General features: G+C 44.8%; 1 protein-coding gene across 1 annotated transcript in view; it reads left to right on the forward strand.

Moving 5' to 3' along the window:
* The first annotated feature begins 2,111 nt into the window (after positions 1-2,111).
* Liph (lipase H) overlaps positions 2,112-14,014 on the forward strand; it is a 35,265-nt gene continuing 23,362 nt past the window's right edge. The window contains exons 1-3 of the mRNA XM_052158949.1: positions 2,112-2,357; positions 10,250-10,617; positions 12,627-12,735. Coding sequence (XP_052014909.1) covers positions 2,309-2,357; positions 10,250-10,617; positions 12,627-12,735 — 526 coding nt within the window. The 5' untranslated portion in view covers positions 2,112-2,308. The remainder of the gene's footprint in view (positions 2,358-10,249; positions 10,618-12,626; positions 12,736-14,014) is intronic.

The raw sequence follows: 14,014 nt of genomic DNA on the forward strand, positions 1-14,014 counted from the left end.
ATTGGTTGACAAGAAGTTGCAAAAACCATAGGTTCTTGTGTATTCACCCAGTTTCCCTTCAGTGCAGCATCTTATGTAAGTAGTAACATTCTATCAAAACTAATAGACATTGGTACAACCTAGAGACTCTGTCAGCACCGCATGCATATGTGTCCGTGTCTGTGTGTGTGTGTGTGTGTGTTTGTAATCACACTGCATGGATTTTTATGGACACCGCCACAATTAAAGTACAGAAGTCTTGCTCCATTAAAGTATCTCTTGCAGGGCTAGGGAGACCGCCTGGTGGTAGAGCACCTGCTCAGCCCAAGGGTCTGGATCCCTTCTCCACCCACTAAACAGGTAAGAGCCCTTGTGCTCACTCACATCTACTCTTTCCTCTTCTCCCCCACCTTTGGAGTGTTTTGTTATTCTATTGCACAGTTGGTATTTGTTACTGCAGTGTCAGTGTATCTTACTCCTCTAAAAGAGAAAGAGTGGGGCCCTCCATTGCTTATCGGCTGCATTCAGTGCTGGAATGAAAACTGAGAACCCATCCATGAAGTTAGGGGAATTCTGCGTCCGGTAGAAGACCACTCTGCAGAGTGACCCTTATTCCTGTAACTGAGGATCGGCTACTTTCTGCCCCCCTAAAGTACTTTGGCTAGGTCCAGAGAACACTTAAGATAGGAACTCAACAAATACTTATCAGGTAGTACTTATACTGACCCAGCAGGGAGCGGCACATTCCAGGGCAGGTTCCTTAAAGAGACAGACCAGCTCTCTGCTCTGCTGAGCCCTTGTTTTCAAAGGAGCAAGGCTTAGTGCGAAGCAGAAAAGCAGGTTGGTTTGAGTTTCCTATTTACAGTTCCTTAATTCATTTCCAGCCAGGACAGAAAAGCAAAACACACTACCGTGTGTTCCTGCAGTGTTCACGAAAGGTCTAGAAGGAGGCCCCGATTCCTCAGCTTCCTTTTGAAGCCTCCTTCTTGGTTCTATAGCAAGTCTTCAGAGGGGTGGGGACAGCGTGTGTGACCTGGAAGATACTAGTACCTGGAGTTAGCAAGAGGCAGGAGCAATTACCTTGGCAGCAGGCCCGAGCTGAAGACCTCAGCTTCCATACCTCATTTAATTGGCATAGCCCCGTGAGTCAAGAGATCTTATCTTCATTTGATGTTTGAGAAAGTTGAGACAGAACATAAATGTTTTATTTATTGAGGCCACATACCTATGCCAAGAGGCACTTCATACAGACACATACACAATGCTAAATGACTAATGTTAAATGCTAAATGCCTGATGCTTGAATGAAAAATGTGGGTTTTGTTGTTAGTTTTTTTGTCCTTACTACTTTTAAGGTTATAAAATACCCAGAAACTGACTGCTAGGGGAATTTTCACTAGAAAGAGGGTTACATCACTTTGCAGTCTATCCTGCCATTAGTGACCTGTCTTCCCGTCTTGGCTAGGTACACGCTCTACTGCCAAAGTACCCTCACCCGCAGCCTCCTCCTAGAGCAGGATTGGTTACTTCTAGCATGGGCCTTAGAAACGTTGGGAAAATGTAGACGTGTCTCCTTAAAGAAGACAACTGGATGCGTGAGATTGCACAGCGGGTAAAGATTCTCATCCCCAGGCCTGATCCCAAGACCTTGCACGGAAGGACAGGGACTTTAACCCACACTCACCTGCCACCCCCAACAATAAAATTCAAAAATAAAAACTCAGCTATGAGGGAGACAAGGACTCTGGATGAGAAGTAAGAAAGTTCAGTACAAATCTGAAGCATGTATTCTTAGGAGGGCTGTATAACTGAACTTAATGGAATGTTCTTAATAAAGTCCGAAGACTGCGCTGTGGAGAGCGTGCATGTGAGTTAACCTGAAAGTAGGTTTGTATACACAGAGGTAATAGGGGAATGCTGACCCGGATTTGTCATCCCGGATTCATTCATGATGGAAAAGGATCCCAAATGAGGTTGATTGCAACACACCAAGCCCAACAGCTAGTAACCCGCCCACGATGAAGGAAACTTTTTACTCCGCCACCCTTCAAATGCAAATGACACATTAACATACGCCCCAGTTGTGCTAGCAGAAAGTCCCGGACCTTCTATTGCAAAGAGGAGGAGCCAAAGATCTGACAGGACTAACAGGGCCACAGAACCTCCCTCTGGGACTTCCTGTTGTCACGGAATTAGGGATAAGTTCTCTGTGAGCTCGCTTGGAGAAAGCCAGACTCCCGGGGTGGGAACTCGGGAACGCGGGAACGCCAGGCTCTGCGGAGTGCGACTCGTCCTTGTGTTTGGGACACATGATCTCTTGAGGTTCCCTATGCTGAGGTTGTGCTTTCTCATCAGTTTCATATGCTTGGTGAAATCAGGTAGGTCATTTAGCCAATGTTTTTAAGAAGTACTAGTGGACTTTCAAAGTTATGTGTGACCATATTTGAGGCCAGGAGCTATGGGTAAAATGAGTTTTCTTATGGTGATTTTTTTTCCCTTCAACCAAAGATCAAACCCTTAACTCTTTGAATTAATGTGAAAAGGCTAAGGCAGTATTAATTTTTTCATAGTGAAATTGTGTCTTCCCACCTATATAAAATTAAATAACTTATTTTTGAAGCTGTAAAAATTTATTTTGTGATACGTACATAGAGAAGTTAAGCTTTTCTCTTTTTTTGTATAAAAATTCATGTAAAATTTTATACTTGTATGTATTTATTTAGGTGTATTTTAACCACTGTTAGAAAATCATAATTTCATATACATAAATTTCTTATAATCGTGTGTGAGTGATATCTTTATAATTTAAAAATTATAAATTGCCAGGCTGTGGGTGTAGTTCAGTCATAGAGTATATGCCTGTATGTCCGGGTTCAATTTCCAATACAAGGAAAGATAACAAAATCAAAATGAAAATATAAATCTCCATGGTGAAATAACAAACATGACGTGAAATGCACTTCTCGGTTCTTCCTGGAATCCACTTCTGTTTCACACAAAGCTTGTGACCGTGAATTCTGACATAACTTGTATTTGTTTGTTTTTTTAAAACAGGGTTTCTCTGTGTAGCCCTGGCTGCCCTGGAACTCACTCTGTAAATCAGGCGGGTCTTTAACTCTCTGGGATAGCGGTGTTCACCACCGCACCCAACCTTGAGATGACTCTCTAGAGGGCAGGGGGCAGACATCAGATCTGAGGCCACTGAAGCCCCGAGGCTCCTGAAAGTGGCCCATGCTGTGTATTCTAAGGAAATAGCGTCCGGCGGAGGCAGCAGACGGAGCTAGGTCCTTTAGACCCAGGCCTTAACACACACTGGGCAAACTCGCACCTACTGAGTTATGTTGCCAACTGCAATAATGTTAAAAACCAACCAACCAACCAGCCAGCCAGCCAACCAACAGGAAACCTCAAATGCAGGCTAGATATGGCAGAAATGTCTCCACTCCAGGATTGGATAAGGTTTTAAGTATTAAACTATTTTCCATTACATTTGTTTACATACTTAATATGTGTGGGCGCTCAAGCCACAGTACACATGTGGAGGTCAGAGAACAACTTGTGGGAGCTGGCTTTCTCCTCCCACTGTGTGGTACTGGATAGAGCTCAGGCTGTCGGGCTTGCTATCAGCCTTGACCCACCGAGCCATCTTGCTGGTTCCAGTATTAAACTGGTTGTTAAAGAAAGTGATCTTTGGGGCTGAGAAGATGGCCCAGTGGATAAAACACTTACCAGACAAGTATGCACCCACACAAATGCCTAAGGGGTGTGAAGTCCCACTGCTCAGCTCTGCGGGCAGGGACAGGGTCCCTAAGCCAAGTGGACCAGCGGAATCCGAGAGCTCTGGGCTCCAATGAGAGACCCTGCCTCAGTTCATGAGCTGAGGGCGACTGAAGAAGACACCTGCCAAATTCTGAGAGTCCCCACATGTGCAAACACACTCACACATGTGTACGTGCACACATGTGAACATGTGTACACACAAACACACACACCACTCATGAATAGGAGTGCCAGAAGGAGGGAAAGGAAAAAAAAAACATTAAAATAATTTTGATGCTTTTCCAGAAATGCCCCAACATGTTTTAGAATTAATTCAAAAGGAGCTGGCGAGATGGCTAAGGGGGTGAAAGTGTCAACCGTGTGGTAAGCCTGGTGAGCTGAGTTGGAGCCCCCAACCCTCCTAAAGGGGGGAGGGGAGCACTAGCTCTTCATGTGTGAGCTGTGGCATGCAAGGGCATGTACATGCGCACACACAAAGAAAATGTAAAAAAAAATTAAAAATAAAATAATGCAAGCATAGGACAGTAGAAGTCAATTTTGTAAACTGATTAAAACTGTTAAAAGTCATATAAGTATGCTAACAGATGAAGCTTAGCATCAAACTAGAAAATGTATGATAATTATGTTAGGATTTACTTTCAACCTACCTTGAACACACTATTTCAAGTCTTTGTACAATCCTATGGGTAAATAGTATTTTCCCAGTCCATCATCAAATCAACAGTTGCTAACTTTTTAACATCTATGTGCCAAAGCTCTGGAAACCTCATAGGCATCACTAATAATTCTTAGAGCAATCCTAACAGTCTGGGGCTTAGGGTAAAGTGGGTGAGAATAACGTTCCCCAAAAAAACAGCCAAGGAGAAGAGGGACCAAAACTCAGATCAAGATAAGTAATTTTTAAATTTTCTCTGAGATCTCCTTTTGAGTGTTCTTCTGAATGTAGTCTGTGTACCATGTGCATGCAGTGTCCATAGAGATCAGAAGAGGGTGTCTGATCTGAGACTGGAGTTGTTACCTGTGAGCCACCATGTGGGTGCTGGGAGTCAAACCCAAGTCCTCAGGAAGAGTGGACGGTGAATTTAACCACTGAGCCATCTCTCCAGCGCCATGATTTTTACTTTTAAAAAATTACATTTAATTAATTAGTTTATTTATTTCCTTTTGTTTGTGTGACTTGTTCACACATGAGAATGCATGAATGTGAATATATGCACAAACCACAGTGTGCTAGGGAGGGCAGAGAACAACTTGCAGGCTTCAGCTCTCTCATCTACCATGTGGGTTCTGAACTCAAGTCCTCAGGCTCTGCCCTCGCCGGTGCCTTCACCGGTGCCTTCACCGGTGCGTTGAGCCCTCTACCCTTCCGGTAAGCCATACTTCAGTACAATATTTAAAAGTATTGCGGGTAAATGCACAGCGAACAAAACACCAACATTTTCTTAAAGAAAGGCTACTTTTTTGTTTTTTAAACTATCACCTATACTGTGTGGTGAGAGCCACTTATCAGCCACCTGTTCCCGGGTGGCCCAGGCTGGCTCCACTTCCTTGTACAGCAGTTTATGAGGGTTGATGATGCTGTGTAAACAGACTGAATCACACAGAGCTTTATTCAGAGAGCCCTTTCCCTTCCCCTTATGGTGGAGTTGATGAACTGTTGTCACTTGGTTCAAAATACCAAAGTTGTGTGTGTGTGTTTGTGTGTGCGCGCGCTGAATATTGAACCCATATGAGCATATTGAATTAATTTCCCTGTTGCTGTGTCAATACCAGCAGAAACAACTTAAATGAGGAAGGGAGGCTGGAGGTGTAAGAGGATTCAGTCCATCACGTGAGAAAGCAGGGTGGCTCGGGGCTCTGGTGGTGGTGGAGCTGATGATGTGACTGCTACACCTTAGCAGTCAGGAAACAGAGCCAGGGCTGGACACAGGCCCAGCCCAGAATGCTTAAGACCTTGGCCCTTAGAGACACGTCCTTTAGCTAGGACCCTCTTCTCAAGGATTCTACAGCTTCTTAAAACAAGTGTTGGCCGGGAGTGGTGGCACATGCCTGTAATCTCAGAACTTGGGAGGCAGAGGCAGGTGGATTTCTGAGTTCGAGGCCAGCCTGGTCTACAGAGTTGAGTTCCAGGGCAGCCAGGACTACACAGAAAAACCCTGTCTCAAAAAAAAAAAAAAAAAAAAAAAAAAAAAAAAAAAGGCAACATTTGGGGACAAATGTTCAAACACATGAACCTGTGGAAGACATTTCATATCAAATAACTACATATGTGTAGGGACACATGTTTTTGACTTCAAATTCACCCTGCCTTTGTGGAGCACTGCCTGAGATTACTGTTATTATGGTCATTTTATAAATGCAAGCTTGAGGTTCAAGAGAGGTGAGGCAATTGATTGTGCCTGCTTGGGTACCTAGGAAATAGAGCTAGTTCTCAAACCTAGTCTGACTCTGAAGCCCCTACTTTTTCCAGAACTATACTGTGTTTTTACTTAAGACTTTCACTATATGAGCTGAAATTCACGGTGGCTTAACTCTTGTAAGGAAACTTGGGTACTCGGTACAGCAGAGAGCATCTATAGTCGGTACGTAAATAGACAGGGCCAAGGCTTTGAGAAAGTGTCTCCATGAGTCTGAGCTGTGGCTCAGTTAAGAGTGCTTTGCCTAGCATAGGTGAAACCTGGCCTTGATCTGCAGCACTGCAGAAACTTGATGTGGTGTGCACATCTGCAACCCCAGCACATATGAAGTGGAGGCAGGGAGATCATCCTCAGCTACAATCGTGAGTTCAAGGCCAGCCAGAGCTACACAAGATAAAAAGGTTATCAATGTCAACTTGATTCTGTTTCTTCCAATATAAGAAAGAAGGTCATAATAAACAATTATGCCACCTTTGAATAAAATCCAGATTCTTCCTCAAAGGGTACTGTATACAGAGTCCATTTCCTTGTAATTTTCCAGGTGTCAGTAAGAAATCTTATTTCAGGGTAAGCAGTCTAAAGAGGACAGGCATAATTTCTCCTCTTTCAGTGAACTATGAGAGATGAAGTTAAACTTGAAAAACCAGTTTAATATACTGGTTGTCCTCTGAGTAACCTTGACTTTGTAAGAAATCATTTAAATAGCCCGAAAATTTTCTGCCTTTGGGAAGCATAAATAGTTCATAACTTAAATACACCAGCATAAAATAAAATGTGGAACTCTATGTGGGAAACCATTGGACGCAGTTATTTCTCACAACGTCTAGTGTTTCTATGCTCTCCAAAGTGCTGAGAAGTTTTGACACCAAGGAAAAGCTCTAGTACCAGGAACACATTTGATACAAGCAATACAATACCTGATCCCAAGTAGCTTAAGCTAATTTGTAACATGGTCCAGATGCATTGTTGTTCGTTAGAGATGTTTAGTTCTGGGAACCAAAGATGAAGCTGAGTGGTAGAGTACTTGCCTCCTGTGCAAAAGGGCCAAGTTGGGCCTTTTAAAAGTCAAAATTAATAAAGAGGGGCTGGAGAGATGGCTCAGTGGTTAAGAGCACTTGCTGCTCTTCCAGAGGACAGAGATTTGGTTCCCACCATCCATGTGGCAGCTCATTTTCCTTTGTAACTCCAGTTCCAGGGAATCGGATGCCTCTTTGGGCATCTGTGGGTACCAGGCATGTACATGATACCCTCATAAAATGTTTTTCAAGTAGGAAAAAGTTAATACACAGTAAGTTTAGTTTTGAACTAGGCATGGTGTTACAGGCCTCTAACTCCAGGACTAGGAGGGCTGAGTCAGAAGTGTTCCCAGCTTGAAGCCAGCCTGACTTGTATAATGCTACCTCGTCTCAAAAATCCAAACCAAGGGAACTAATGAGATGGCTCAGTGGTCAAAGGCACTTGCTGCCAAGCCTGCCAACTAGAGTTCCATCATGGTAGGAGGAAAGAGCCAACCACTGTACCTTCTGTCCTCCACACCCTGGCACACACGTGCTGTGTGCCTCACTGGTGTAATTAAAACAAAAGAATCAAACCAAACCAACCAACCAACCAAAGAAACCAACAAACCCAAGAGCTCTATTGACAGGACTACAGTTGATGGATTCAGGAAAGGAGGGAAGAGGGGGCAGGAACTCTTCCCAGCATGCTTTGGGGCTGGCATCTGAGAAAGGGAGGGTTAGAAAGACTGGGTAGAGCAAACGTCAGTGCCAGCACAGTTCAGGGACTATTTCAGACAGACTGATGGCCAACCCCTAAGACAAAGTTGCTTGTAAGCAGACAGCCTCCATGACATAGAGGTGTGTCTTACTGTTCTATTGCTGTGAAGAGGCCCATGGCCAAGGCAAGTCTTATAAAAGAAAGCATTGAGGGCAGTGGTGGCACACGCCTTTAATCCCAGCACTTGGGAGGCAGAGGCAGGCAGATTTTTGGGTTCGAGGCCAACCTGGTCTACAGAGTGAGTTCTAGGACAGCCAGGCCTATACAGAGAAACCCTGTCTCCAAAAAACCAAACCAAACCAAACCAAACCAAAAAAAAAAAAAAAACCATTGAAATGGGATCTTGCGAACGGTTTCAGAGCTTAGTTCATTATCATGTCAAGAAGCATACAGGCATAGTGTTGAAGCAATAGCTAAGAGCCTTATATCCTGATCCACAGGCAGCAGGCACAGGGAGGGGAGGGGGAGGAGGAGAGAGATTGGACCTGGCATGAACTTTTGAAACCTTAAAACCCATCTCCAGCGACACACCTCCTCCAACAAGGTCACACTTCCTAAGTCTTCCCAAATAGTTCATCAATGGAGGACTAAGCATGCAGATAGCCAACGGGGGCCATTCTCATCCTAAGACCACGGGGTGAGAGGAAATGTTATTTCAGTGTAACTGAATTCCAAAGGAATCCAGAAAGGACAGGCATAATTTCTTATGCCTGTTTCAGATAAGCCATGATAGATGGGATTAAAGGGCAGGTGGCCTGCTAGGTGGCATGGCGAAGTCTACTGTGCTTTCTACAGATTCCCCACCCCCACCCCTGTAACAAGTTCTCATTATAGCCCAGGCTGACCTTTAGCTTACTAGCCTCCTGTCTCTCAAGGACCCAAGTGAATATGTGACTTGACCATAGGCCTACAGTTCATGTGTCCCAAGGTGAACAGACCTTGTAGTTAAGCGAAGAAACATCTGTCGTCCCCGGGATGAGTTCACTCAGGACCAGTCCCGGCCACGTCCCTCTTTCGCACACGTGTGAAAGGCAACATGACTTTCGGGCCATCTGGAGAGTAGGCTGCACAGACTGGAGCAAATGTTAGCTTTAGCTGGGCGGTGGTGGTGCACGCTTTTAATCCCAGCATTCGGGGAGGCAGAGGCAGCCGATCTCTGAGTTTGAGGCCAGCCCGGTCTACAGAGTGAGTTCTGGGCCAGCCAGGACTACACACCGAGCAACTCTTGTCTTGAAAAACCAATAAAACAAAACAAAGCAAAACAAAACAAAAAAACCCAACAACAACCCCCCCCTAGTTTTGCAGATGGCTAAGACCCACAGAGCCCCATTCCACAACACCTTTGGTGATGACAAATTATATGGTGAGTTGTTGTTCTGGGATGGGCTCTCCAAGCAGATGACATTTCTTCAGGAAGAGGAAATGAAGGGTGACATGGTAATGTTGACCTACTACAGGATCATTCCTGATTATACCAGCGTCAATGTAGGGCCCAGAGCATTGTGTATAACTTGGTTACTATTGTTGTGGTTGATGTCATGACCAAAAGTACCCACATGTCTCTAGATAGTTTCTTAAGTCGCCATCGAGAGAAGTCAGAATAGATGTGTCCTGAAGTTCCCTGCCTTTTGGGCAATGCAATCAAAGAAACGAAGTCAGGAAAACTGGAATCTAGACAATGCTGTAAAAGTGAGAAAGGAGAGCTCGAGGAGTCTAGAGGAAAAGGGCTCAGCACCAGCTGACACAGTCTGCATTTTCATATGCTCAGGGTAGGACAGACCACCCTCTGACCATCCTCCCAGGAGAGGGCTCCACACAGGAGACCATGGAGACTCAGTTGCTGACTCTCCGGCTGTGTTCTGTCCCTCTGAGGATACACAGCCTAGAAATGACCATTCAAGGAGAATAGGTTTCATAGGGTAGACACACTCATACCCAGTACCCAGAATAGACCCCTGAGAGATGATTTATTGTGCTGTAAGTGAGGCACTCACGGGCTCTGAGAGGGCTGGGGAATGAGGATATGCTTAAGGCTGAGAGGCTTGTTGAAGCTCCATTGAACTAACTTCTGTTTTCGACCTTGAAGGAGTCTGGAGAAAGATGTCTGGAGAAACCAGGAATCACTACTTACTAAATACTGGATTAAGTATGATGTTTTCAACTTCGCTCAGCTAGGTCCAGGCTCCGGGAGCTGGCGAGGAATGTAAGAGGAATGTAAGAGCATCAAAGAGCAGATAGATCATAGCACTGTCTTGCTTAGGAGGCACTGCATGATGTCATCTAATTCTTACTTCCAGACACAGATGAAGCATGCCCACTGTTCACCAGACTCAACTTCCACAGCGCGGTGGTTGGCACAGGACTGTCTGTGAGACTGATGCTCTACACACAGAGAGACCAGACCTGTGCACAGGTCATCAACTCCACAGCTCTGGGGAGCTTAAACGTGACCAAGAAAACGACTTTTATAATCCACGGTTTCCGGCCAACAGGCTCCCCTCCAGTTTGGATGAAGGAGCTGGTAGAGAGTTTGATCAGTGTGCAGGAGATGAATGTGGTGGTTGTTGATTGGAATCGGGGAGCTACGACTGTGATATACCCCCATGCTGCTAGCAAGACCAGAAAAGTAGCTCTTATTTTGAAGGAATTTATCGACCAGATGTTGGTAAGAAAGACTTGTCTTAGATGACCTTGGTGACTTGTTTGGAAGCTTAAAGCCAAGCGGCATCACTTGGTTGGATGATGGGGGCTATTTTGTAACATTTTGTTAACATTGTGCAAATCTGAATAAACCCAGAGAAGAGGGTGTGGCTCTGCAGGTGGTCCATCCTATAGCAAAGGCATATTGAGCAACTTTCTCATTTTAAATGTAGATCTTAATCTTCTGTAGCTAATGGTAAAAAGCCTGTGAAAGAAGCATCATTGTGTGACTCCTGTGAGGGTGTCTTTGAGTAGAAGAGGCTCTGCCTAGAATAGTTAGTTTAAACGCCTGGACCTCCTTCAACATCTGTAGCTGTTCAGCTAAAAGACCAAACTTTCCAGATTATTCCCAGTCACAGTGAAAACACATGGTTCAGTGGGACAGTCAGTGGTTTTAGAAAGCCTCCCAAGGCAGGGCTTTAGCTTTCATTTAGAGAGTGTTTTCATGAGCTTCACACCCACTCCTTTAACATAACAAAGAAGTGACATGAGCCAGCTTGTCAGTCTTTAATCCCAGGCCTTGAGAGGCAGAAGCAGGTAGATCTCTGAGTTCGATACTAGTCTGGTCTACAGAGCAAGTTCCAGAATAGCCAAGTCTACAACGAGAAGCTGGGTCTTGAAAAACAAAATAAAACCAAACCAAACAATAATACATGAAGTCAGAGCAATTTCAAAGAGCCCCCCACGTGGTCCACTGTGACTGGTGATGACCACTGTGGCTGGTGGTGACATGAGTTTTATGTGAGCTCCTCAGCAAGCAGGTTAATGTTTGGGTGGCTCAGAGAAAGCTGCCTGCAGCCTGTGATCAGCGATGTCTACTTTCCCTCATCTTTTCTTCCTGGGACAGTGACTCCATTAGGTCATCTTAGTGCTTTGTAACCTCTTCCCCTCTTGGGAAGCTCTAAGCACATCTCTGCTCGACATTTAGCAGAGTCAGGAGTGGAGACACTAAAAGACACAAATTTGGGGCTAGCAGGTTGGTTTGGATCCTGCTCTGTTGCCTCCCCACTGGGTCAGATGACCTCAACTCTGGGCTTCACTCTCCTTATTTGTGTATTAAAGGAGCCATACTGACAATGCAGGATGCTGCAACCTCCCCCTTTTTCTGCCAAGCTTGGGATTGACCTTAAGACTTACAACATAGGAGGCAAGTGCTCTACCATTGGGCCACCTCTCCAGCCCTCCAACAACATTCAAATGAGCCGATAGGGCCTTAGGAGTTGGCTCAGTTGATAAACACTTGGTGTACAAGCAAGAGGACCTGATTTCAACCCCCAGCAGCTAATGAAAAATGTGGGCACAGCAGTAAAACAGTGCATTCCTGTAATCCCTGACCCAGGGAAGCAGAGACAGCAGACTCTCTAGGGCTTGCTGGCCAGTCTAACCAAATCAGCTAACTCCAGGCTTGGTGAGAGAGAGACCCTGTCTCAAAAAATGAGGTGAGGAGCAATTGAGGGAGAGATCTAACTTAAAAAGAAAGATTTCTTTCTTCTATTTTTTTTTATATGTCTATGAGTGTTCTGCCTGCATGTATATGTGTGCACCATGCATGTGTTAATGCCTACAGAAGTCAGAAGAAGGCATTGGAGCTTCTGGAACTGAATTGCATACAGTTGGGAGCTGCTGTGTGGGTGCAGAGAATCGAACTTGGCTCCTCTGCAAGTGCAACAAGTAACAAGTGTTCTTAACCCCTGAGCTATCCCTCCAGCCTGACACCTGCCTCTTTGACCTCTGACCTCTACTAATAAGTGTACAGATGTGTGCGTCTTTACCAACACACAAAGTAGCCCAAGTGAGAATAGATATATTAGGAATACATGTATTCCTAATATATTTATTAGAGGATATATTAGGACTATTCCTCCAAAGTAAACAGGAAGACTCTGCAAATGTGGTCAATTTCTTTTTTCTTTTTCTTTTTTTTTCTTTGTGGTCGATTTCTTGAACTCTTAAAAGTTATTAATGAAATTCTAGGCCAAAGGAGCATCTCTGGACAACATTTACATGATTGGAGTAAGTCTGGGAGCCCACATATCTGGATTTGTTGGAGAAATGTATGCTGGGAAGCTGGGGAGAATCACAGGTAAGTTTCCTGTGGGCTATCAGGGGTCTCGCCTGGGCAGGTGTTCTCTGGGAGAGCACTACCACACGGGTAATATCGACTTCAGCCCACGTAGAACATTTTGCAAAGTGTGTATGTCACAGAAAAGCTTGGTGCTGGCTTTATTTTTCTTATGATAACCCCCCACCAATATCTCATGGGGATCTGATCTGTGCCCAGAGAGTAAGCAACTCACCAGGCATGGCTGTAGACTCATGGACGGAAAAGGAGATGGAAAATTCGTGCCTAAATACCAGCTTTCTAGCAAATGCAAATGACAAAAATTGCAAAAAATCTAGAATTGCAGGAGGTCAAACCCCAAAGAACAAAGTGGTTCTGGATCTCTTGCCTAGAGCTTAGGAATTTTCCACAGCTGTTCATAGGGCTGAGGGCCGAGGGCTGAGGGCTGAGGGCTCCAGCCTTCAGGAGTTTATCATTCACCTTTCCCTCAGGCACCAGGTTTTAAATTTAGGGGGACTGTAAGACAGCAGTGTGTGGACAGAGAGGAAATGTAAATGACTTCAAACACCTACTGTGGTGTGTATAACCTCTCAGCCCCAAACCCCCCTCCCTGCACCAAGTTTGCTAGCATGACTTCCTAGTGTTTGTCTTCAATTTTTTCCCTCCCTTTCCCCAAAAGCCAAGTGTACCTTAATTATCTAATTTCCCTTCCTTCCTAGAGAACCAAAGTAGTTTTAAAAGTTCAGAATGTATTAATAAGACTATATTTTAAAAAGCAGTGTGTCTATACTTGAAGGGTGTGTGTGGAATCCTCACATTTAGAAGGACAGAGGCTTGGGTTTGCCCTACCCTGGAAATCCCTTTTCTGAGAGGGGTCTGTTTCTTTCCCATCCCATGATGTGTTGCAGTGGGGTTCAGTGGCAGGTGTTGACTTATACAGTTGCTGGTTTCTATGCTGATTTCTTTGATAATGACTAATGATGTCACTGCCAACTCGAGGTCACTGAGTTTCGGACCAGATGTAACCTTAAGCCAAGTGTTTCATTCTGCCCAAGTGTCCTGTTCTCCCTGTGTCCTCCTGATCACATGAGTTCCTAGCCTCTAACTACAGAAATTCTCCAAGCCAGGCTTTTTGCTACTCCTAGCCCATGTGACCTACCCTGAGACCCGGACTCAACTTCCAGTCCTCAAATCATTGTCTACCACCATGGATTGCCACCCCTTTCCTCACCATCTCTGAACCTCAAATTTAGTCCCAGCTGTGTCAGGAGAATTCTGAGTCCCAGTGTCCTTGCTTGGG

The sequence above is a fragment of the Apodemus sylvaticus genome, chromosome 15 (assembly GCF_947179515.1).
Source record: "Apodemus sylvaticus chromosome 15, mApoSyl1.1, whole genome shotgun sequence".
NCBI classification, from domain to species: domain Eukaryota; kingdom Metazoa; phylum Chordata; class Mammalia; order Rodentia; family Muridae; genus Apodemus; species Apodemus sylvaticus.